The sequence below is a fragment of the Lithobates pipiens genome, unplaced genomic scaffold (genome assembly GCF_037356315.1).
Source record: "Lithobates pipiens isolate NorthernLeopardFrog02 unplaced genomic scaffold, aLitPip1_a1.2 Scaffold_16, whole genome shotgun sequence".
In the NCBI taxonomy this organism is placed as follows: domain Eukaryota; kingdom Metazoa; phylum Chordata; class Amphibia; order Anura; family Ranidae; genus Lithobates; species Lithobates pipiens.
In genome coordinates, this window is record NW_027507748.1 from 608,540,978 (window position 1) to 608,568,244 (window position 27,267).

The 27,267-nt window shown below is 43.1% G+C and overlaps 1 protein-coding gene across 1 annotated transcript in view; it reads right to left on the minus strand.

Annotated features, from left to right (window-relative positions):
• Positions 1-27,267, minus strand: part of MIPEP (mitochondrial intermediate peptidase) — a 154,889-nt gene that overhangs the window by 18,660 nt on the left and 108,962 nt on the right. The window contains exons 17-18 of the mRNA XM_077484030.1: positions 17,048-17,169; positions 9,661-9,734 (exon numbers count right to left, since the gene is read on the minus strand). Coding sequence (XP_077340156.1) covers positions 9,661-9,734; positions 17,048-17,169 — 196 coding nt within the window. The remainder of the gene's footprint in view (positions 1-9,660; positions 9,735-17,047; positions 17,170-27,267) is intronic.

Sequence of the window (27,267 nt, forward strand, 5' to 3'; positions counted from 1 at the left end):
TAATCCAATTCACAGCAGGACTGGGAGGTAGAGGACCTATACTCTGAGCTACCCAGGCTTTTGCACATTGCACATTGATGACAGTCTAAAGCTGGCCATAGACAGTTGAAATCTCAGCTGGTTCTGCAGGAAGCAGCTGAGATATGAACCATGTAAGGGCAAGACTGATTGTACTCAAGTTGATCTTTTTTTTTATGCGATTATTGCAAGCGGCTATAGGCACCATCAATAATCACTCTGTGTTCTCCCGAGCCAGGACAGCTCCTGGTTTCCCCTCGCCAAGAGAACACAACAGGTCAGCGAGAGGGGTTTCTCCATTAACACTGGCTGTGTTGATGGGGGAATCACTCTATTTACAGCCGGTTTAATGTTGGGAGCTTGCTGACATCAGTAGAAATAGTAGACATAACGATGACCTCATCAGTGTTCTGTGGGCAATTCAGTGGCCAAGATGTACTGCAGAGGGGAAGAAGTCATTGTTTTGGCAATGTAGTCTGGCAAGGGTGCTAAGATCACAACACTGGCTGAACAGAACTACAAACATTTTTCTAGGTAAAGCCATTCACATATGTATTTCAACTGTGTTTAGTTTTAAAGTGTATCTATCAATCTTTATTTTATGGTGACCATTATTAATTTTTGGAATTTCCTTTTTTGGAAACCATCTTTGTCCAGTCCTGGTCTGCCTTACCCACTTCAGCTCCCACCAGTGATACCCATATGGGGTTATTCTGATTCATTTTGGCACATTGCTACTGCATAGATACAGATAATGTAAGTACTTTTGAGAGTGGTTTTGGGGGGTTTATCCTAGCCAATATTACTTCTAATTACTTTATTTTAATCTCTGCTTTCTGTGACAGGGTCAGACCTTACAGATATTCTTGTTATTATACTACAGCATTCAGTTGTCCACGTGCATGCTCCTGAAGAGTGGATGAATCCACGAAATGCATAGAGCTACTATATGCCATGTTTTATGCCAACTATGTTTTACTTACTTAATGATCACTTGTAATATGTGATTTGTATTTTTAGTGGTCTATTGTTATTGCTGTATGTTTATCCATTGAATGGAATATATTGGTCTTCTTGGTGTACTCATGATTACCCTCACGCAACCTACCATTGATTTTCCAATACATTTAAATGTTTTACACCTGCCTGCTTCATTTAAAGTCCCAACCCCCAGTCATCCTGATTGCTTTATTCAAATAGGGATGGAGGCAACTGACCTTACCCGGTCACCACCTCATTTAGAGGCCCAACATTCTCTTTTGCTTCTAAATCTTTATTTTATGTCATTTTCTCTAGGTTTGTGTCCTCACTGTGGAGATTCATTCTAATTATTCTTGTGACCAATGTCATTGAAAGTAAATGTGAGGAAAATTCAAAAAAGTTGTGTGTCACTAGGACAGGAATAGTCAGAGAATATTTCAATGGGGGCAGTTATTGTGGTGACAATATTCATGGAGGGCATTTTCTTTACCATGGAGAGATTTTCTCTTACTTCTTATTTTTTCAAGACAGGAAGTAAAGAAAATCGTCCCAATAGTACCACCGGATGGAGGTTTTAAGCCTAACCCACTCTAAATCTAAAATGAAGAAGAAAAAGTCTGTCTTTAGATATACTTTCAATTATCTCAAGGCTTGGGAATTACTTACATGTCTGTTAAATTTCAAGGAAGGGCAACTTATGGTTTTAGACTAGCAGTTTAAGACAGCGTAGCATTTGTTGTGTTCCCATTTGGGAACCAGGGGATTTTTAAACTGTCAGTTAAGATTATGTCAGCACATATGGATTATCACTAGATGATTGTGGTTACGCCAATAAAAAGATATCCCAAACTCAGGGGTGTCACATCACAGAACATATTTGTATTTACTTTGGAACACACTGTATCTTCATAAGAATATACTGTATGTAATAAAACCATGCATTTCTTCCAGACTTGATATAAATGAAGATAAAAGATAGCTAGTGACATGTACAAAAACACAAACAGCAGAGACAAAGGCTGTGGAGCCATAAGGCTGTATCTATTAAAATAGGCCCCTACCCCCCCCCCCCCCCCCCAATAAAGGTTTAACCCCCTGATTGCCCCTAGAGTTAACCCTTTCACCAGCGATCACTGTATAAGTGTCACTGGTGATGCTGGATAGTCAGTTAGTTATTTAGTTATTTAGGTTCCCCGTCAGGTTTTTATATAGCGTCCGGGACCCCCATATACTACCTAATAAAGGTTTTAACCCCCAGATTCCCCCAGGTAACCCTTTCACCCCCTTTTGCCAGTGTCACTAAGCAATCATTTTTCTGATCACTGCATTAGTGTCACTGGTGCCGCTAGGTAGCTAGTTTTTTTTTTAGGTTCACCGCCAGGTTTTTATAGCGCTAGGTACCCCCATATACTACCCAATAAAGGTTTTAACCCCCAATTGCCCCTAGTTAACCCTTTTACCCCCTAGCTAGTTATTTTTTATGTTCACCACCAGGTTTTTATAGCATTAGGTACCCCCATATACTACCTAATAAAGATTTTAACCCCCTGATTGCCCCTAGAGTTAACCCTTTCACCAGCGATCACCGTATAAGTGCCACTGGTGACCATTTATTACTCAATAAAGGTTTAATCCCCTGATCACCCGGCGGTGATATTAATTAGGTTTTAGGGTCAGGGTCTGCGTCGCCCCAGGCAGCGCTAGGTTAGTGCCAGTACCGCTAACACACACGCGCAAAGCATACACCTCCCGTAGTGGTATAGTATCTGAACAGATCAATATCTGATCTGATCAGATCTATACTAGCGTCCCCAGCAGTTTAGGGTTTAAAAAAAATGCATTGTTAGCGGGATCAGCCCAGTTACCTGGTAGCACCTGCGTTTTGCACCTCCGGCCAGCCCACCCAAGTGCAGTATCGATCGATCACTGTCAGTGACAAAACACTAAACACATAACTGCAGCGTTCGCAGAGTCAGGCCTGATCCCTGCGGTCGCTAACAGTTTTTTTGGTAGCGTTTTATATTTAAATCCTGAAGGCGGTGCTTGGTTTTCGGGGTCCCGTACGCGGCTAGGCTCCCAAAAAGTCCCCCACATGTGGTATCCCCATACTTAGGAGAAGCAGCAGAATTTATTTTGGGGTGTAATTTCACTTATGCCCATAGCATGTGTGAGCAATATATCATTTAGTGACAACTTTGTGCAAAAAAAAAAATGTAATATTCCTGCAACTTGTGGCAAAATATAAAATATTTCATGGACTCAACATGCCCCTCAGTAAATAGCTTGGGGTGTCTACTTTCCAAAATGGGGTAATTTGTGGGGGGGGGGGGGTTGTGTTATTTTGGCAATTTATGGTCTTCGAAAGTGTGATAGGTAGTGAGGAGTGAAATCAAAAATTTGCACCCTTAGAAATCCTGAAGGCAGTGATTGGTTTTCGGGGTGCCGTACGTGGCTAGACTCCCAAAAAGTCACACATATGTGGTATCCCCGTACTCAGGAGAAGCAGCAGAATATATTTTGGGGTGCAATTCCACATATAACTATGGCATGTGTGAGCAATATATCATTTAGTGACAACTTTTTGTAAACTTTTTTTTTTGTGTCATTATTCAATCACTTGGGACAAAAAAATAAATAAAAATATTCAATGGGCTCAACATGCCCCTCAGCAATTTCCTTGGGGTGTCTACTTTCCAAAATGGGGTCATTTGGGGGGGGGGGGGGTTTGTACTGCCCTGCCATTTTAGCACCTCAAGAAATGAGATAGGCAGTCATAAATTAAAAGCTGTGTAAATTCCAGAAAATGTACTCTAGTTTGTAGACGCTATAACTTTTGCGCAAACCAATAAATATACGCTTATTGACATTTTTTTTTACTAAAGACATGTGGCTGAATACATTTTGGCCTAAATGTATGACTAAAATTTAGTTTATTCGATTTTTCTTATAACAAAAAGAAGAAAATAATTTTTTTTTTTTAAATTTCAGTCTTTCTCCTTTTATATCGTAAAAAATAAATATCGCAGAGGCAATCAAATACCATCAAAAGAAAGCTCTATTTGTGGGAAGAAAAGGACGCAAATTTTGTTTGGGTACAACATTGCACGGCCGCGCAATTACCAGTTAAAGCAGTGCAGTGCGAAATTGTAAAAAGACCTCTGGTCCTTAGGCTAACAATTGGTCCGGGGCTTAAGTGGTTAAAATTCCCCCCCGAGTTCATAAAAGGATCTAATTTTTTTTTTATTTTTTTTTTTAGTGGATGAAATAAAATGGAGAATTACTTCCCATAATCCAAGGTTCAGTGGTTTTTCATTTGGGACAACCAGTACCCACCCTAAAGCCCTTCCTCATGATGGTCACTAACCGAACTTATGCACACCCTTCTCGCTGGTGTTACCTTGTACGAGGCAAGATCAGCAGCCACTGCTGGTCCAGCATTGTATGTTATGATCTATGAAGGCTCGCCCAACATGCCAGCACTGGTGAGAAGAGGAACAGAGTGGTACAAAACACTTTGCCTTATCTCTAGACAAAACCAGCATGAGATCCTTTATTTCATGGGTGCTCAACCTGTGGCCCTCCAGCTGTTGCAGAACTGCAAGTCCCATCATGCATCTGCCTTTGGGAGACATGATTGTAACTGTCAGTGGCTTGCAATGCCTCATGGGACTTGTAGTTTCGCAACAGCTAGAGGGCCACAGGCTGAGCACACATGCTTTATTAGCTTGGGAAGGGGGTGGGCAGGGTTAATATTTACTTCCTTCCTGGAGTTTAGCTTCAATTAAAATGACACATGAGAAATTTGCTCTCACCTTGGAATTCTGTAGATCTGGGTTTCTTTTTTTCTTTTTTTGAGAATTCTCAACGTTTTTAATGTGCAGGAATTGTTAAAATAACTTTCCAGTCTCAGAGAACACATGCAGATAGAGACTATATGTTCATCTCACAGTATGTTAGCATGATCGTGAGCAGGAAGAATGCTCCTTAAATTCGTGGTCAGTGGGAAAATCCCCCCCCCCCCTTTTACACATGGATAAAAATATGATTGTTAGCGGCTACTTATCTAAAGCCAGTCATAGACCATTCAAATCTTGGTAATAACACTCAAAGCGGTTTTCTCAGTTTTAAGAATCTCAACTTTAACCACTTGCTGACCAGCGCACGACGATGTACGTCGACAGAATGGCACAGGCAGGCAAATGGGCGTACATGTACGTCCCTTTAAATTTGCCGCCCTGCCACCGGGAGCACGCTCCCGCGCTCGTCAGGACCCCCGTGAGTCCGGTCACGGGACCCGCAGACTCGAACGCCACAGGCATACCCGCGATCGTCTCACGGAGCGGCCAAATGAAGAAATGCCGTTGTAAACAGCATTTCTCCATTCTGCCTAGCAACTAGTGACGCTGATCTCTGCTCCATGTGATTGGAGCAGAGATCAGTGTTCACTAAATGAAAGCCCAACCCCCCCACAGTTAGTAACACACCCCTAGGAACACTTAACCCCTACACTGCCACCCACTGGTTAACCCCTTCACTGCGAGTGTCATTTACACAGGAATCACTGCATTTATATAGTAGTGATTACTGTATAAATGACAATGGCCCCAAAAATGTGTCAAAAATGTCCGATGGGTCCCCCACAATGTCGCAGTCACAATAAAAATCGCTGATCGCCGCCATTACTAGTAAAAAAAAAAATAATAAAAATTAATAAAAATGCTACAAAACTATCCCTATTTTGTAAACGCTATAACTTTTGCGCAAACCAATCAATAATCGCTTATTGCGATTTTTTTTACCAAAAATATGTAGAAGAATACGTATCGGCCTAAACTGAGGGAAAAAAAATGTTTTTTTATATATTTTTGGGGGATATTATAACAAAAAGTAAAAAATAATGCGTTTTTTTCAAAACTGTCGCTCTATTTTTGTTTATAGCGCAAAAAAAAAAAAACGCAGGGGTGATCAAATACCACCAAAAGAAAGCTCTATTTGTGGGAAAAAAAAGATGTCAATTTTGTTTGGGAGCCACGTCGCACGACCACGCAATTGTCAGTTAAAGCGACGCAGTGCTGAATCGCAAAAAGTGGTCTGGTCTTTGACCAGCAAATTGGTCCAGTCTGAAAGTGGTTAAAGGGATTGTAAAGGGAATTTTTTTATCCATTTAAAATAACAAACATGTTATACTTACCTCCACTGTGCAGCTCGTTTTGCACAGAGTGGCCCTGAACCTGCTCTTCTGGGGTCCCTCGGCGGCTGCTTCTGCTTCCTCCCGCAGATGCTTCTCACATTCATGCGAGCTCCCTCGCATGGTGAGAAGCATCTACGGGCGCGCTCCCGTGATACAGCCGGCGGCTATAGCCGCTCGCTGTATCACACGGCCCTGCCCCCCGGCGCTCCGCGTCAGTGGATGTGATTGACAGCAGCACGAGCCAATGGCTGCGCTGCTTTCCATCCATCCACTCCAACCAATCAGCGGCCAGGCTGAACGGTGGAAAGGACGTCGGGGGACGAGCGTGGGATTTTCGAGGGGTCAGGTAAGTAAAACGGGGGGGCTGGGGGGCGCCAGGACTGTCAGATGTTTTTTCACCTTAATGCATAGAATGCATTAAGGTGAAAAAACATTTACCTTTACAACCCCTTTAATCACCTCTCAGCTTCTTGGATGTCCTGGGGATTACCATAAGGGTGATTCCCGATCTGCTCAACTCCTGACATATCTGGCCCGGCTTTATGCTGAAAACTGGAACCTCCCGCCAAGTCCTATATTGTTTATATGCCTTACAAGAAATCAGCAATAAATAGGGGTGCCAATGATCTGCACAAACAAGATTGAGTTGTCATTACTGGGATAAGTCCATTTTGTCCCGGGTTTTTATCTTTTATAAATATCTTGAGCATTTTAATTGAACTAGCTTGCCCATCAAAATACGTGACTCACTTCCGACCCATTGCAAAATCTCACTCCTAAGGATGAATTCTCCATGGTATATTATGAATAAACACAATGCTGGATAAGTGTTTGCAGTGACAACCCATTTACTGTGTGGTTGTAGGCAAATAAGTTCATGAAAAATGTAGACAACACGATTTGATGTCGAGTGTCTAAGGAAGAACTTTCAGCACAGCCTATATCGACCAATTAGACTTTTCCTTTCACATCCGGGCTGCCAGTGCATGCTAAGGTTTACCAGCTGAAGAGCCTTCAAATTGCCCATACAAACAAAAGTCCAAATCCAAAGTTCCTAGAGAAATGCACAACAGGATGGAGCAGATGTCGGCAGAGACGTGCGGGAGAAGAAGCCAAAATAAAAGTATTCTGGAATGTGAGTGTAAATTGATCAAAGGTTTCCTGCTCATCAGACTTGGCCTTACAATAATATATATATATAGCTACACTAGTTCCTTATGCCTAGTCCAGACACTACGGTACAAATTCCCCACTAAAGAATCAATGTGCTCCAGCACCTTTAGAGGCAGAATGACAGCAACTTCGAACAAGCAGACCGATTATAAACCAGAAAACAGCAGACTCACTATACTGAACATTAAGAGAATGTCTTGTATTTATCAAACACATCTTTCAATGTACAAGGTGCATCACGTTAATATAAACCTATAGATCTGAGAACAAGTCAGCTGCCTTATGCCCCATACACGCGGTTGGATTTTCCGACAGAAATTGTCCGATTGGATCATGTTAATCGGAAAATCCGATCGTGTGTGGGCTCCATTGGACTTTTTCCTTCAGAATTTCCGACACACAAAGTTTTAGAGCAGGATCTAAAATTTTCCGACAACAAAATCCGATCGTTTAAATTCCGATCGTGTGTAGACAATTCCGACGGATAAAGTGCCACACATGCTCAGAGTAAACTAAGAGATGAAAGCTATTAGCTACTGGCTTGTTTATAGTCCTGATGTACATGTTTGATGTCACCTCATTCAGAACGATCGCATTTCCCGACAACTTTGTGCGACCGTGTGTATGCAAGACAAATTTGTCCCAAAATCTGTCTGAAAAAATCTGATGGATTTTGTCGTCGAAAAGTCCGACCGTGTGTACAGGGCATAATACTAATAAAGATTATTGATTTTTCTGCACTTTAACCACGTCCATACCGGGCCGATTGTGGCACTTCTCTCCTACATGTAAAAATATTTTTTTTTGCTAATATGTTTTTTTTAGCAGACACCCTAGGGAATAAAATGGCGGTCATTCCAATGTATAAAAAATAAATAAATTGTGCACACTCATGGAATGGCACCAAACTTCCGTACTTAAAAATCTCCATAGGCGACGCTTTGAAAATGTTTACAGGTTACCAGTTTAGAATTGCATGTGGCGATTCCTCACATGTGTGGCTTGAATGGCGTTTACATATGTGGGCGGGGTTTACGTGTGTGTTCGCTTCTGAGTGTGAGCTACCGGGGACAGGGGCATTTAAAAAAAATATATTTATTTTACATTACATATTTTTGGATCACTTTTATTCCTATTACAAGGAAGGTAAACACGCCTTGTAATAGGAATCTATCGTGCCAGGTCCTCTTTATGGAGAGATGCGGGGGTCAATAAGACCCCACATCTCTCTTTCAGGCTGTAAAGCATAAGATCGAAAGAAACAAATTCTCCGATCTCATACTGACAGCCACGATTGCGGCTTTGTTTACAATGTGGGGTCTGGGCGTGACGTCAATTGGGGGTTACACTCTCGAGTCCACCATTTGCATCCATAGACGCAGAATGCCGGACTCGGCACTGCCCCCATGTCATTGTATTTGATTGACAGCAGCAGGAGCCAATGGCTGCGCTGCTATCAATCTATCCAATCAAAAGCCGAGACAACGGGCAGAAGTTTTTTCACCTTAATGCATAGGATGCATTAAGGTGAAAAACACAAAGGTGTTGTAAAGTCAGAAGTTTTTTTTTTTTTTAATGCATTAAGAAAAGCCTTCTGTGTGCAGCAACCCCCCTCAGCCCCCTTAATAGTGACCTAAGCCCAATCTCTGTCTAGCGAAGTCCACGAGTCCCTCGGCTGTCCGAGACTCTCCTTTCTGACTGGCTCAGACATAGCAGCGACATTGGCTCCCACGGCTGTCAAAGTCTGTTAGCCAATCGAGGGGGGGGGGGGGGTAAAAGCAGCTCCGTGTCTGAATAGATACATGGAGCTGCAGCTCAGCTTGGGTGCCCCCCATAGCAAGTTGCTTGCTGTGGGGGTACTCGAGAAGAGGAGGGCAGGGCCAGGATCTCCAGCCAGGGACCCGAGAAAAGGAAGATCTGGGCTGCTCTGTGCAAATCCACTGCACAGAGCAGGTAAGTATAACATGTTTGTTATTTTTTTAAACAAGACTTTACAATCACTTTAAGGCTGCTATTGTATGTCAATATATGCAATGGTACAAAGCTGTGCTCATAACATCTCCCAGTTTAAAAGAACTCCAAAATGAAGGTCCAGTTTCCCAAGTTCTGTGAGTAGCTTCTTCTCTAAAATGAGAATCTACTAACAGGGCTTTGTTGACATAAAAAAGGCCAGCACTGGGAACATCTGAACTATTGATAACCATCACATCAGCAGCTGTTGTTTGCCAAACATACACCCTGGTCGAGTGAACAGACAAAAAGACCAGAAGATCAAACATCTCTTGTTTTCACTTTACCTTCTACCATGAGTATGGGCTCCTTTCCACCACCATGTGCCAGCATCTCCCTGCGATAGCGCTCTCCCATCGCCCTGCGGACAAGACAGATCCTGTTACTGCCACCTGCATGCTTGGTTCTCATAAGGACATGCTGTGATAAATCTCTCATTTCCTGACTGATACAGATTTAATGAAGCCTGCCCCCATGGCACAATGACAGCCTTCATTCTTCAGAGACCTCAGGAAGAGTTTCTGCCATTTCAAAAAACTCTCTGCTGAATGATGACCACTGTACTGGGTCCCAAAATGTGCAGATTCATTTGCATACACCCAACAAAAGAACAAGCTCACATTTCCTTTGTAGGAGTCAATAAAATGTAAACTTTATACAGAAAAATTCACAGAATTAAAGCTGAAGTTTAGGGATTTTTTTTTGTTTTGTTATCAGAGTACTTACATGAAGGGCGAGTGTCCTCTGGGCTGCTCTGTTGCTTAAAACCTTCTGTCCTCGGTCCCCTGGATACCCCCCGCAGATGTGATCTTTCAAGGCTGTGGAGGGGTTTATATGCATGGCTTCACCTGTCTCAGGCATTCGTCAAAAGAGTGCCTACTATGCTATACTATTCTACATTCACAGAAACTATACTATCAGATCCCACAATGAAAATTGCTCTATGAGTGGAGGAGGCAGATCTTTCTTTCATTGCCCTGTTCTCTATTCATAAAGCATTTTTTACTGTGGGAACAGATAGTACAGCTTATGTGAATGGTGGAAGGAGAAGGGGCCGAAATAGTTGGCTTACTCAGCACTAGAGAATGAGTGTTCGAAATCGCATGTGCCCGATCCTGCCAGGAAGCCGACACTGTAATTACAGACAGTGAGACATTTCCTGATCTGTGCAGCTGCAAACCGGGAAATGTCTCACTGCCTGCAATTAGCTGTGTGCTGGGTTGGCTTCCTGACGGGATCGGGCACGTGGGATTTCGAACACGCCAGAGCCCATCTCTACTCAGCACTTATGGCGGCTGCCTGTCACAGGTAGCACTGCTCTTATTAACACTGGCAGCACTGGAAGATTACAGCTGTAAAGGCATGGGGGGGGGGGCTAAGGACAGAAGATTTCAAAGAACAGAGCAGCCATTAGCACACTGGATACTTATCATTCATGTAAGTACTATATCTGGTGGCAACTTAAAATAATGTGTAGTTTTCTGTGTTAAAAATCACAAATTTTCTTTTTCTATATTTCATAGTAGATCTTCTATGCAGATTACTTGGTTATATTATCAGTTATATGCAAGTTATTCATACATACTTCCACTATAAATGAATAATTTGGTAATAGTTACCTATTTACATATATGTTAATGTGATCAAAACTGAGTATTAGACATAATATCAATGCAGTAAAAGGAAACATTGGCAGTGGGTTAGATACAAGCTTAGTAACTCTACCACTGTCTGTTTCTGTTTGAGGCTTGTAAATTGCAAATTTTCAATAAGATTATTTGAGAAAAAAAATAAAATAAATCAATAATGAACCCAGATGACATCACATTTGACAAAATGCATTGGGAGGAGCCAGGGTGTACATCACTGCGCATATGTGCCGAATAACAGTAGCCATCTTGGATGTGGGCAACATTGAGGTCTTACTATGCTCAGCACTGTCATGTCATTTTAATGAAATGCACTTTCAACGTAAATACATTTTTGGATCACTATGGAGAGCGTGCTTTTTTTTTCATAATTGATTAAACCTTTGCAAGGGGATTCCGACTGTAGATGAGTGTTTTTCCTGGCGGCCATATGTGGATACATTTGAATTGAGCTGGAACCACAGGAGATATCCTCAAAGCCTCGTTTGACTGCTCATTAAACTGAGGGTCAAACATTTCTGGTAAGCCTCTCTCTGTTTGGACGGAGTGATGCTCACTTGTGGAGTCTTAAGGGAAGATCTGATCAAGAGGATTGATTGTTGTCACTTTGGAAATTGGGATTTTCTTTTACACAAATTTTCTTTTCATGGAATTTCTTTCTATATGTACTTAACCAATTGTCGTCATTATACTGCGGCAGGTCAGCACCTTCCCGTGAGCCATCGTAGCTATACGTCGGCTTCTTCAAGCAGAATAGCAGGCGCATGCCCGCTTCACTGCATGGTTGCTGATGCTCGTGGCCAGCGGCCGCGATTACCGCTGGCCACGAGCAATCGCAGATACGATAAGCAGAACAGGGACATGTATGTGCAAATCCCTGTTCTGTGAGGAGAGACAGATTGTGAGTTCCTAATAGCTAGGAACCAAGATCTGTCATCCCTTCTAGTCAGTCCCCTTCCCCTACAGTTAGAACACACAGTCAGGGAACACAGTTAACCCCTTGATCGCCCCCTAACGTTAACCCTTTCCCTGCCAGTGACATTTATACAGTAAATCAGTGTATTTTTATGGAACTGATCGCTGTATAATTGTCAATCATCCCACAAATGTGTCAAAAGTGTCAGATGTGTCCACCATAATGTTGCAGTCACAATAAAAATTGCAGCTCGATACCATTACTAGTAAAAAAAAAAAAAAAAAAAAAAAAAAAAAAAAAAATGTGAAGAAATAATAAAAATGCCATAAAGCCATAAATCTATCCCCTATTTTGTAGACGCTATAACTTTTGCGCAAATCAATCAATATACGCTTATTGGGATTTTTATTAACAAAAATATGAAGAAGAATACACATCGGCCTAAACTGAGAAAAAAATGAGCTTTGATAAACAAGTGGTGTCTTGCAATACGAGTAGCGTCACGTCACAACTGAGTATACAAGAGAAGAGAGGCGCCTCTAAGTGTAGAAACAAAGAAAGTGTAATATGATCACAATTTTAATGTAAAAAAAAAAAAGTGGAATGACATTCACAATGTTAAAAATAATATCCAGCGTTAAGGAGTCTGGTGTTCATGCGCCGTGAAGAACTAAAGACACTCAGGGACACTGGGGAACTGTTGATGTCACTTCCGGGTGCTCTGAGCGCTATGACCACCCCACACGGAAGTGACGCCAACAGTTCCCCAGTGTCTCCAAGTTCTCCAGGAAGAACTGGGAGCCACCAGCGCCCCCACACCTCTGACCACGTATACATCAGCAGCTTTACGCTCTGGAATCAAGGTGGATGAGCACAAGACTCCTTAACGCTGGATATTGTTCTCAACATTGTGAGTGACATTCCACTTTTTTTACATTAAAATTGTGATCATACTACACTTCAAAAAGGCAAAGTGCAGGTTAATTGGTTTTATTTTTACATTATACTTTATACTGCATTTTGTATTGCTGTAATTATATGAATAAAATAATCATTTCCTTTATTTCTTATGGGAAAATTTACTTTGATATACGAGTGCTTTGGATTACAAGCATGTTTCCATAACGAATTATGTTCCCAATCCAAGGTTTTACTGTATTTATTATTGATTTTTAACACAAAAAACTTTGTTGGAAAACTACACATTTTATTAATTTTTGTATTTACTCCAATATTTTTTAATTCACTATAAGCACTGCACTTTAAGAAGGTTTACAAAATATCTGGTATCAGGGTATTGTACAAGCTGCTCCATGAATTGTAACTAGATTTCTTTTACCTTTTGTATTGTTTTAAAATAATGACTAAACTTCAGCTTTGAAACCACCCACCGGGAAATTTACTGTATTTTCCCAGTTGTCATGTACTTCTTTCCCATCCCACTTTCTTTTATATGATCTACATATACATTGATCAGCCATAACTATGACCACCCACCCTTTGCTTCCAGAACAGTCCTGACCTGTTAAGACATGGACTCCATTAGACCTCTGAAGGTATGCTCTGGTATCTGGCACCAAGCCATCAGTAGCAGATTACTGCCTCTACCAGCTTGTCTTCTTCTCATAGTGCATCCTGGTGCCATCTCTGTTTCCCAGGTAAGCGACACACATGCAACCTGCCATTCACACGATCTATAAGAAAATGTGATTCATCAAACCGGGCCACCTTCTTTCTTTGCTCCATGGTCCAGTTCTTATGCTCACATGACCATTGTGGGCGCTTTTGGCTGTGGACACATGTCAGTATGGATACCCTGACCAGTCTGCGGCTATGCAGCCCCATACAGAAACTGCGATGCACTGTGTGCGCTGACACCTTTCTATAAGAACCCAGCAGTAACTTTCTCAGCAATTTGATCTACAGTAGCTCTTCTATTGCCTCAAACTACACAGGCCAGCCTTTGCTGCCCATGTGCATCAATGAGCCTTGGCCGCCCATGACCCTGTTGGTTCACTGGTTTTCCTTCCTTAAATGCCTTTTGGTCGGTCTTGACCACTGCAGACTGGGAACATCCAACAAGAGCTGAAGTTTTGGAGTTGCTCTGACCCAGTTATCTAGCCATTACAATTAAGGCCTTGTCTGTATCACTCAAACCTCACACCCTAAACACCCTAACCCTTGCCCATTTTTTTTTTTTGCTTTCAACAAATCAACTTCAAGGATAACATGTTCACCTGCTGCCTATACTATTGCACCCACTTTCAGATTCCATTGTACTAAACTAATCAGTGTTGTTCATATTATTTGTCAGTGGTCATAATGTCATGGCTGATCAACGTTAATCAACAACCACAATTGAAGTCATGCACAGTACAGCCAACAGCAACCTCAGGAGAAAAACAGTTCATGCATATCTATATAATTCTCAATTGCTGGTGCGCCTCAGAAAGTACCACTCCAGGTTGGCATTTAGTACAGGAACTGGAGGTGAGTACTCTGGTATGTAAGGATCCTTCCCACATCGAAGTCCACAGCAATGAAAAAAAAAAAAAAAAAAAAGAAAAAAGCGGCACAACAGCCTAATTAGAAGATTAGAAGTTTACTTAAAAGATGGACACATCTCCCATTGGAATCGGACTTTGCCTTGATGCATTTCACCCTAAATGGAGCTTAGTCAGAAATACCAATTTTAAGAGCAAAGGCCTTGTTGAGGGCAAAACGCATCATTAGTGAACCCTATCTTCTGGCAGGAGATGTGGCCATTTTTTTAAATAAACTGATATATTGGAATTTGTAGATTGAGCAGCCTTGTCATTTGTTGATGAAGATCTGGCATTTGAACGAGCTATTATGAATAACAGATGTCAAACTGTATTGTAATCATGCTCCTGGGTCATATGTATTAAAGTATTCCATTACATTGGAAAAGATACAATCATTAAAATAATATACTGTACTGAGCACAATTATCTCTACTGTAAGGTACTGAGTCTGTTGTAAAGAGCTGTAATTATAGCAGTACGGTAATATAAATAGATATAATCTGGTTTAAAAAGATACAAAGGCATTCGAGAAAAATAAAAGTCCACAATCTTGTAAACCTGATTTGTTAAACCATTAGGCCTTATACTCCTGTTTGAGCATCTATTTTTTCAGGCTTTTTTTGGATCTATTTTCACGCATATGTGTTCGCACAATTTTCATGTTCACAATATGTTGATGGTCATTTGCGCACAAACGCATGCATGCATTGTAAATTACTGAGCAAAATTAAATGACACTATATATATATATACATATACATATACACACACACACGTTTTTTGCAAATAGTCTAAAATGAAAAAAGCCTGTCAACGAAACATGGCTAAACCCGAGTTACCGCGTTTACAAGCTGTTACAAGCATTTGGCGTTTCAAATGCCTCTAAATATCCACCCTGGACGCATTTTTTTTTTCTTTCAAAAAAGTGCTTCTAAACTCAAGTGCTTAGAAAGCACTATAAACGACCCTGTGTACATGTACTGATAAGATAACAGAGGAGAGTTCAGGGGCAGCTGAAAAAAATGTCCAACTGCTCCTAAACTTCCGTTTACCAGCAGCAGTGTACATGAGGCCTTAATCAAGAATAATAAATAAATAAAGTAGGCTGCTGTGCAAAATTGTATAACAAAATAACTGCAAGCACGCCAGGTTCCAATTCATATGTAATATGGAACTCCAGTAACATTTTTGTACTGGAGCCTGTTGTGCTGGCAGTTATTTTGTATTACTTTAAATGACCTGGGAGTCAGATTAAAGTGCTAGTAAAGGTGTATAAGGCTTATCTGTTGATGCAGTAAATATCTCCTTAATGTGTACAGTTTAGGAGATATTTGCTTAAGCAGCACTGGTGATGTCACAGGTGCATGTGCCATCCACTGAGAGAGCTGTGCCATGACTCTGCATGCGTAGGCAATCCGATGGCAGCAGCTTGCGAACCCAGATGGAAGACCGGGTGAAGATGGAAGACCGGGTGAAGATGGAAGCCCTGTCAGCGGTGACAGCGCACCGCAAGAGGGCTTTGTCTTCAGGTAAGCCTTTCATAATGTGCTAGTATGTAATGCGCACTAGCACATTATGACAGTAACTTGCAGGGAGATTTTTTATTTTTTTTATTTTATGGTTTACTACCGCTTTAATATAGTTTGATGTGGCATTGTTAAAGTGGAATTCAAGGCTAAAACTAACTAAGCCTAAAACTGGCCCCACCCCCCTTTTAAATAGCCTGTTAAAGGAAGATACATATACTTACCTATTTGCAGCGCGCTTTGGTCCTGTCACGTGATCTTCTCAGCGGCAGCTTCAGGGGTTAGAAGAGAGCACAGATAATGGATAGAATGCTTGGAAGGTGACGTCGCCCATAGGTTGATTGTGAGGCATCCGTTGATGGCAGTCCCTGCTCTCTCCTAAAGCCAGCCACTAGGAGCAGAAAACGTGACTAGAAATGATTGCCCTGAGACTAGGTAAGCATATGCATCCTTCTTCTACAGGGTAGTTGGCATACGTGTTAGAAGGGGAAGTGGGAGAAGTTTTAAAAAAAAATAATAAAAAAAATAATGAATGCACTTTTTTTTTGCTGACAAAGAACATGCCAATAGGTGAGAGCAGAATGAGCAGAGTGATGTTCTCATTCACTGTTCAGTCTGCACTGCATTCCTCCACTCTATGTTGTGTCATTGAACTAGTACTGTATGGGAGCAAAGTAAAAATTGCAGGGATTAATGGACATTAATACAAATCCTTTGGCAGATACAACACAGCTTCCATATATGTATTTTAACTGAATATTTAGCCATTTGCCTGGAGTCCAGCTTTAAAGCTCTAATACGAAGTATTGGTTGGGTCGATAGTTAGATAGGCTTCTGCTATTACTTAGCTGTTTGAATGTAGCTGCATTCTAAAAAACATGGGATTCAGATAAGTTAAAGACTGGAAAAAACTGGACAAGTACCCAGAATGTTACTAAAATGACAGGTTATCTTGAATAACTTCAATGTGGCTACACAAGTGATGGCTCCCCTGTATATTCCTCCCATCACAGAATAAAGCAGTATGTATCCCTTACCGGTCAAATGGGTTTTTCATGAAGCACTGTCTCCACACCATGGATGCAACAGCCCGAGACATTAGATATGAATAGTACTTGGCTCCATATCCAGCAAGATGACTAAATCTCAGTTGCCAGGCCTGCCAAAAGAAAAGAAGTAAGGTAATATATGAATGAATTACAGATAATCAGTCAGGATCACATATATAAGGAGTACAAAGAACCCAGTAAAAAATGTTCCAACAATCACGCTTATTTTTTAAACTACACATATAATAACTTCATATTTCTCTTTCACTCTCACTACCCGCTTCCCCACTTGTAGGCATCTAAAAAGACTTAACCGAGACAGTGCAAGATGTGCTTCTTCCTGTATGGCAAAGTGAATGTGTACCAACCTGCAGGTAGTTCTTACATCTCAAAGAATTTATCTTTGTTCTGTCCCAAAAGGTTGGCACTATGTTATTTAAGGCACCAAACATTGTTCCCAAAAACAAGGATCAGCAACATCAACTTGGTAAAATTTTGTTAAAGTATGAACTGATGACCAAGTGGCTGCCTTGCCAATCTGGGAAATAGGTGTCTGATGGCGAAAAATCCAGGACCTTCTAATCGCTTTAGTGGAATGGGTCACAACGGGAAAAGGAGGTGACTGACGTCTCATGATGTAAGCATTAGAAAAAGTCTGTCTAATCCATCACAGGATGGCGGCTGAGGTGGCTGCCTGACTTTTGCAGGAGCCCTTTAAGATTACAAAGTAAATCTATTTTGCAAAATCAGGCTATAGTGGAATGCAGCTCGCTCTCTCATTTGGCCAACGAACGCATCCGAAAGAAATTGCACTTCATTGTTTAGATGTCGTTTGGGCTGTGTAATCCACAATACTCAGGACACAGCATTTCCATCAACAATCACTACTTTAAACTAACTCCCTTCGGGGGTTGACAAAACAACTGTCACCCAGCCCCCGACTACCATCCCTACCTTACATGCTCACAAGAAACTAGACAACCCCTAAATAGTAGATAGGCAGAATCACATCCATTCAAGGTTAAACTACTTTATTACTTTTTAATGCTTCCAGAGCCTCCCAAATCCCAATAACCAATCAGAATAAAGTTAAAAAGAACCGTCTCTCCTTTTACTTGGGGATACCAGACGCCATACAGTTGCAAAAAAAAAAAATATACAGACCTTAAAACGCAAGGTGGGCTAGCATTCCCAGATTTCCTAAATTATAAGTATGCATCTAACATGAGACTAACAATGTTATATACTGTAAATTGTCAGAGATGGAAAAACTATGGCTAGCCCTGGTCATTTGTATCTCTTTGCTCTCACGCACCACAAGGCGATGCCATTAAAGTATACGTCTCCATTTCGCACATTTTGCTCAATTAGCCATGTATTTTAAAAAGAGAATTTACCAAGAAGGAATGGGGCAACATATGGGTCACCGCTCACAAAACGCCTATCTTCACATATTATTATACAGAATTTACATAGCACCACTTAACAAAATAAAGGGAGACAGTAGAATTACAATACAAATCAGTACAAAAGGGATCAACAGGTCCGGCTGATGAGAACATACAACCTAAAAAGGTTGGTCTCAGAGTAGAAAAGGTAATAACTGTGAGGAATGAGGTGAACGACAAAGTAAACTTTAATTGTATTATGTGGAGGCAGGGTTGACTTCTCTGAAGTGATGAGTTTATAAGAATTACCTAAAAGTGGACAGAGTAGGAGCTTAACAGATTGGGGTAAGCTGTTTCAAAGGATGGTTTGGAAGAAATCCTTGCGGCAAGCATGGAAGGAAGTGACAAAAGATCTGGAGAGGGATTTCAATTTCGGTGAAATTTTGAGAATATATTGTTAATTTAGCTATGACCAAAGTTCTGGATGGCTTTGTATGAGGTTGTTTAGCAATTAGAATTTTACTCAGGCTTTACTTTTAGAGCCCATTCACACAGGGGCAACTCCTCATCCGACTTCAGGTCGCCCCTAGTCGCCTCAGGTCGCCTCAGGTCGGACAACATTTAAAAAGCAATGTAAGTGAATGAGAGCCATCTTAATGCACACTACTGAAGTCGCTCCGACTTCAGAAAAGGTTCCTGTACTACTTCTATCCGACTTGTAGGCGACCGGTACCCATTGATTTCAATGGAGATCGCCTCCAAGTCGGATCTCCGTCTATACGGAGGCGACTTTGACAGAATTATCAGCTCTCAAGAGGGAACTCCACGGCAAATTTCTGAAAAAATTTTGGCGTGGGTTCCCCCTCCGAGAGCATACCAGGCCCTTAGGTCTGGTATGGATTCCAAGGGGAACCCCCTATGCCGAAAAAACGGCGTGGGGGTCTCCCCCAGATCCACACCAGACCCTTATCCGAGCACGCTACCCGGCCGGCCAGGAAAGGGGGTGGGGACGAGCGGGCGGCCCCCCCCTCCTGAGCCGTACCAGGCAGCGTGCCCTCAACATGGGGGGGTGCCTTGGGGGAGGGGGGGCGTGCGCCCCCCCCCCACCCCAAAGCACCTTGTCCTCATGTCGATGAGGACAAGGGCCTCTTCCCGACAACCCTGGCCGTTGGTTGTCGGGGTCTGCGGGCGGGGGGCTTATTGGAATCCGGGAGCCCCCTTTAATAAGGGGGCCCCCGGATACCGGCCCCCCACCCTATGTGAATGAGTATGGGGTACAATGTACCCCTACCCATTCACCTGTGGAAAAAAAGTACAAAAAAAACACAACACAGGGAAAAAATATTTTATTGCACAGCTCCGGGGGTCTTCCGTCTTCGGGGGTCTTCTCGCCGGACTCCTCCGCTATCTTCTTGTAGCTCTTTTGCTAGCGGAGGAGTCCGGCTTTCTTCCTCCCCGCCGCCGGCCTCTTCTCCCGACTTCGGGGGTCTTGTCCCCCTCTTCGGTTCTTCTGCTGGGCCACCGCGCCTTCTTATAGCTCTTTTGCAGGCGGTGGCCCGGTCTTCTGTCGCCGCCGCCTTCCGTTCTTCTTCTTCTTCTTCTTCTTCTCCAGGAGATGTTGACACGACGCTCTCTCCGGCCACAATGCCAGGGACGCGCTCCGCTGCCACTTATATAGGGACAATGGGGCGGTGTCACATGGGTTGATGTCACATGGGTTGGTCACATGGGTTGATGTCACATGGTGACCCCGCCCCTTTACCATGTGACATCAACCCATGTGACCAACCCATGTGACATCAACCCATGTGACACCGCCCCATTGTCCCTATATAAGTGGCAGCGGAGCGCGTCCCTGGCATTGTGGCCGGAGAGAGCGTCGTGTCAACATCTCCTGGAGAAGAAGAAGAAGAAGAAGAAGAACGGAAGGCGGCGGCGACAGAAGACCGGGCCACCGCCTGCAAAAGAGCTATAAGAAGGCGCGGTGGCCCGGCAGAAGAACCGAAGAGGGGGACAAGACCCCCGAAGTCGGGAGAAGAGGCCGGCAGCGGGGAGGAAGAAAGCCGGACTCCTCCGCTAGCAAAAGAGCTACAAGAAGATAGCGGAGGAGTCCGGCGAGAAGACCCCCGAAGACGGAAGACCCCCGGAGCTGTGCAATAAAATATTTTTTCCCTGTGTTGTGTTTTTTTTTGTACTTTTTTTCCACAGGTGAATGGGTAGGGGTACATTGTACCCCATACTCATTCACATAGGGTGGGGGGCCGGTATCCGGGGGCCCCCGGATTCCGATAAGCCCCCCGCCCGCAGACCCCGACAACCAACGGCCAGGGTTGTCGGGAAGAGGCCCTTGTCCTCATCGACATGGGGACAAGGTGCTTTGGGGTGGGGGGGCCGCACGCCCCCCCTCCCCCAAGGCACCCCCCCATGTTGAGGGCACGCGGCCTGGTACGGCTCAGGAGGGGGGGGGGCGCCCGCTCATCCCCACCCCCTTTCCTGGCCGGCCGGGTAGCGTGCTCGGATAAGGGTCTGGTGTGGATCTGGGGGGGACCCCCACGCCGTTTTTTCGGCGTAGGGGGTTCCCCTTGGAATCCATACCAGACCTAAGGGCCTGGTATGCTCTCGGAGGGGGAACCCACGCCAAATGTTTTTCTGAAATTTGCCGTGGAGTTCCCTCTTGAGCTCATTCTCTGCTTGGCCTCGGCAAAAGTCGCCTGGCCTGGGGCGACTTGTAAGTCGTCCCAAGTCGCGCTTGAAGTCATCACAAGTCGTTTTGAAGTCGTCCCAAGTCGCGCTGTGATCTTAACTCAAGTCGTGTCCAAGTTGCCTGACTCAAGTCGCCTACAAGTCGTGTTGCCCCTGTGTGAATGGGCTCTAAGGCTAGCAGACACTGAATGGCTGGAAAGGTGAATAAGTCTGGCAGCAGCATTCATGATGGGCTTAAGGGGCATAGCAGCTTATGTGTAAGCATAGGCCAACAAGGAGGGAGCCAACAAAGAAAACCAGTTCACGATCCTGTAATGCTGGTATCATAATCCCACTTTTTTACATAACCTCAACCCTAATATTCCTGATCACTGCTGGAGGTGCCTTAAAAAACACTCAGGAACATAATTTCACATTTTCTGGAGCTGCCTAAGACACAGCCTTTCTGGCAGGCATTGAAGCACTTATTTACATTCCGTCTGCTCTAGATCCTCCCCACCCTCAAATATATCCAAGCACTCCAGAAAATTACTTCTATGTGTTTTAACAGTCACTAGATGTTTAATTGCCTCACAATGGAATCGGACACATGGGCTGAACAAACTTGACTTATTTATTCACCTTTAGAAGTTAAACTCATGAAATACCTCGCAGCTAGAATGAACAATACTCCTACTAAATATGAATGAGTATGGGATGCCCGAGTCCACCTTGATAAGATGATTAAGACCTCTTGGGTGCAATGGTAACACTTGACCTGTCATCCTTTCCACTTACAATTTTCTACCCTCTACCAATCCCGCCCCCCCCCCCCCCCCCGTTCCATTTTTTGTTTTTTTTCCTTTCTTACCTGAAATATACCATACTCTTCTTAGGCTAGCCATCTCTTGATATGTTACTATGGCCTGGAATTAAGCCTTTGGCTTCCCGGGCCTTCACGTGACTGGCAAAGTCTTTGCCTGTTGCACAAAATTCCATCTCTTTCAATGTTGCTCAATACTTGCTGATGGACCTCATAGATGAATGCATTGCAAGAGACAAAAGAAACCAGCCACATCAAGCATGGACTCCGATGACAGAATAAACACTAAACATCCAGTAGGCAAACTCCCCACATTCACCAATAGCTCCAGTTCTGAAGCCATTAGTAAAATTTGAGTTGGGGGCACCTCTTACAGCAGGACTGTTCTCATACCCCTCTACCCTGTGTCTAGAATCAAACATACTGTAACCGTGTCGCTCTAGGGCAGAATAAGTCTCAGGGTAATATGCAAGGCCTTAGGTACTAATGAATCCTGCACAACTGGTAGCAGGTTATGGTTGGATGGCAGGAGGTGACTAAAGCTACTGTAGTCAGGCAGCAGAGATAGATCAACATTTTTAAATGACTCTTTGCAAGCAGGGGCAACATTGGGGAAATGCTTGCTTGATACCATATGTCAGTGCACAACAATCTATCCAGGGGATGAAGTCCCACAGTGTTAACTCATTTCGCAGGGAAAGCTGGCCTGTAGCAGGGTAATTTAACAGAGTCCTATGACCTATGTAATTGAGGTAGATCCCAGTGCTCAGCCTGACCAGCCTATTCACAACGTAAGTCTTCAGAGACAGGCAAGCGCTTAAAGGGGTTGTAAAGGCAGAAGGTTTTTTTTTTATATCTTAATGCCTGCCATGCATTAAGATAAAAAGCCTTCTGTGTGCAGCAGCCCCCCTCAGCCCCCCCCCCCCCCCCAACACTGACCTGAGGCCCTCTCTCTGTCCAGTGATGTCCACAAGTGGCTCAGCAGTTCGAGATTCTCCTTCCTGATTGGCTGAGACAGCAGTGTTGCCACTGGCTCCCGCTGCTGTCAATCAAAGTCAGCTAGCCAATCAGGGGAGAGAGAGAGTGGGGGCAGGTCAGGTTGAGGCTCCGTGTCTGAATGGACACAGGGAGCCGTGACTCTGGGTGCCCCCATAGCAAGCTGCTTGCTGTGGGAGCACTGAACTGCAAGGAGGGGCCAGGATCACAGGAGGATCCGGGCTGATCTGTGCAAATCGACTGCAACAGAGCAGGTAAGTATAACATGTTTATTATTTTTATAGGAAAAAAAAAACGAGACTTTACAATCACTTTAATTAATGTCAATAGCTCTGGGCCTAGAAATCATTCCATTGCTAACTTTTGCCAGAAAGGAGTCTGGAAAATACCCAATAAGGAACCCAGTGCCTGAAGGTCACTTCCAGCCTATTCCCACAACCTTCAATGTAGCAGGTTTTGGACATGACACTCCAAAATTAAGGCTGGCTGAGATTGGCTGGAACTGAGGAGACCAACTCAAGCAGGGATGCAGAGAAGAGATTTTATTGAAAAAAAAAAAAAAAAACACACCTTTCTATAAGAAAAAAGGGTGCTAGCTAAAGTTGGTCTTTTCACACAGTGGAGCTGAACAAAAGATGTTCACCCTCCTAGGGCACAAAAACGGAGGCATGCTGGTAGTGGGATGAGTTATCCTGGGCTGGTCTACAAGTTTTGTTTACCAGTGTCCAGTCCTCCTTTATAACCCGAAGGTTAAAGTATTCCTGTGTCCCCCAATGAAGGAGAAAGAAATACATTCAATGACAGCACAATCACCGTTAAAGAATGTAAACAAAATTTACCTTTTAAAATCCTACGACAATTATTTGCTAATTTACTAAATTATAGCATTTAGGACAGTGGTGGGAAAAATAAACATTTTCTGTAATATTCTGGATGGGCTCATGCCATATTCCACATGAACTAGGGCATGTTTTCCAAGGAAGAGAGAAAAAAAAAAAAGCGCACAACAAAGGCTAAACATGTACACTTAAAGCGTAACTCCACTTTTGTTGGGGAAAAAAACATTCCCCTCTGGGTGATATATGTACATTGCAAGGATTATAACAATCTTTGTTGCAGATTCCTACCTTTTGTTATTCAGAAGTAATCCATGTGTGTTTGTCTGTGCCTCTGTACTAAGTGGGTCTAATGGGAGTGGTTTCATAATTAACTGTCAGGTGTGCAGCTGCAGGGCACTAATAAGGAAATCTGCTGGGCCTGCATGCCTTTAGATGTGCTCCTATTGAAAGTATCTCACCAAAAAATGAAATTTTTGTTGCAGGGGATGCCTGAAAACTGACTTGTATCTTAGGCAGACTTATGGGAACATTAGTGAGCCAATCACACAAGCAGGAAATGATGTTTCTAGGGAGTGGTCAGTACACACTCTGTGTACAGAACAACTCCATGTAGCCATATTGCAATGCATTCTTAGAAAAATTACAGTGGCTGCAGATTGAAAAGCAAAGGTAATTTTTATAAAATTAAATTACAATATGTTTAGTGTCGCAATTATATGTGCTATATTATTTTTTTGTTATTTGCTATCCCCCCCCCCACAAAAGTGGAGTTACCCTTTAAGAAATTGGTCTTGGCTGGAGGTTACATTACAGGTAAGACTGGATTGATGGAGTAAAGTCTACATTATTCTCTGAAACAGCAAAGTTGGAACCACCTCAGGAAATCTTCCACAGACATTCCATCCATTTAATAAGAACAGTTGTGCAGAATGGCCCAGAGGCTTCTGATAACGTGCCATCTGCAGGTCCTGTCACTGCCTGCCTTCAGTGCACACAAGCTCAAAGGTAACCAGAATATGCAATCAAAGATGGCTCCCGACATCAATCTAGGGTTATTACCTTGTCAGAAGAAATGCCACAGTATTGCTTGTGAGAGTTTTACGTTAATTAAAAGTACATGAGGAAAAAACTTTTTTTGTTATTATCAAAAAACCTGAAAGAAGCCTTTGGTTCTGTTTACACCTACAAATATCTTAAAAGGCACAGCAAAAAACAATTGGCACTCGTAGATTTCTGCACAACTTATAAAAGTATGCTGGGGCTTGCTAAGCAAAAGAAAAAAAAAACAGCATATGTGCTGATGCTGCTATTAGTTGTAATGTAAAGTGAGGTATCATGATAAGTAATGCAAAAGCACAAGTCCGTTTTTGCCTATATAGTACAGTTTATGTTTAAAATAGAAAATGCACTGGATGCAAAAAGGGTAGGGCAAACAAAGATAACACCAGAAATCCTGGAGCTTTACCCATCAGTGTTGATTGATCTTGATTTAATACATACCATCAAGACTAAGAAGCTTTTAATATGACTGTATAGATAAAGGTCACTCAACTCAAAAAATGTTGTTTCTTGGGAATTCTGACTGCAAGATGTATGCAGTTAAGTTAAGCTGATGTATGAATCCACTCAAAAATTAAAAAGAACCTAACACGACTTCCAACCCTTATAGAAAGGGTTTATACCAGCGAAACCGGTCAGGCAGTTTCCTTCCAGGACCATTACTGGCTGTTGGGTGACATGATCATGGAACTGCTAAGTATAAATTTGTGATCTGCCATTCCCCTACTAGAATTATGGATGCTAGCTTTCTTGTACTGTATGTATGTATTTTGATTACTAACACTGTGGTCATTGCTTGATTCTACATAAGGCTAGGTTCACACCAATGTATTTTTTGCGCATTTGGCAGAAATGCACTAAAGTCCATTTAACCTGGTTTCCTATGGGACATTATAAATATTATTATTATACACGATTTATATAGCACCAACAGTTTACGCAGTGCTACCCCCTCTACCATGTAGAGGGGGAACAGTACAATTACAGTACAGTTCAATAAGGAAGGGACATGAGGGTCCTGCTCATAGAGTTTACATTCTAAAGAGAGGGGACGGTGGTATAAAAGGTAATAGATGCGGGGAATGATTTGATGGAGGTGGCTTGGGGAAAGTTGTTAGGTGGGTGTGGGATAGGCTTCCCTGAATAAGTGAACTTCAGGGATCTCCTAAAGGCAGACAGGGTATGGGCTGATCAGATATACCATGGCAGGGAGTTCCAGAAGATGGGAGAGGCTCTGGAGAAGTCCTAAAGGCAAGCATGGGAGGAGGTAACAAGGGAGTTAGAGAGCAGGAGGTCCTGGGAGGAGCAGAGGGGACAATTTGGGCGATATCTGCAGATGAGGTTGGCGATGTAGCTGGGGGCAATGTTGTGGGTGGCCTTTTATGTTGTGCTTAGCATTTTGAATTTTATACGGTGGGGTAGGGGAAGCCAGTGAAGGGATTGGCAGAGAGGGGCAGCAGTCATGGATCGATTAGTGAGGTGTATTAGTCTATCAGCAGCATTCATAATAGACTGAAGGGGGGATAGCCTGCGTAAAAATAGGTCATTAAGGAGAGAGTTGCAGTAGTCAAGGCGGGAAATAATTATGGAGTGAAGAAGTTGCACTATGGTGTCATTATTATTATTATACAGCACCCTGGCATGTGTGGAGGGACCAATGGTTGTGCGGTTGATCTTAATGGTAGTCGGGGGGGGGGGGGGGGGGGCGGCTACCGGGTAAGAGGAAATATAACAAGATCAGTTTTATAAAGATTGAGTTTAACAAAGTGGTGTGACATCCATACCGATATGTCATTCAGTAAGTTTGAGGTCCCTGAGGAGATCAAGGGGGTAAGTTGAGGAGTGGAGAGATAGATCTGTGTGTCATCAGCATAGAGGTGGTATGGGAAGCCATGTGAGGTTATCAACTGGCCCAGGGAAGAGGTATAGAGCAAGAATAGGAAGATAGGAGGGGCCCAAGGACAGAGCCTTGGGGTACCCCAACAGAGAGAGGAAGAGTAGCGGAGATGGAGTTGTGACACCGAAAGTGCGCTGAGATAGGTAGGAGAACCAGGTTAAAGCAGAATCACAGAGGCCATGGGAGTGTAGTTTGTTGAGGAGGAGCAGGTGGTCAACTGTGTTGAAGGCAGCAAAAATGTCTAAGAGTACAAGTATGGAGTAATGGCCATTGGTTTTAGCAGTTAGTAGGTCATTGGTGAGTTTAGTAGGGCAGTTTCAGTGGAATCTTGTGGACGGATGCCGGACTGCAGGGGGTCGAGAAGGTTGTTGTCTGTGAGGTAGCGACTCATCCGGTTATGGACATGTTCACATCTATACATTTCTCAGCCACTGCATTTTTGGAAAGTGTTAGGGACTTTTTCTCCTGCAGCAGATTGTGTGTAATAGACTTAAATGCACCCACAGCAAAAACTGTGACTAGCT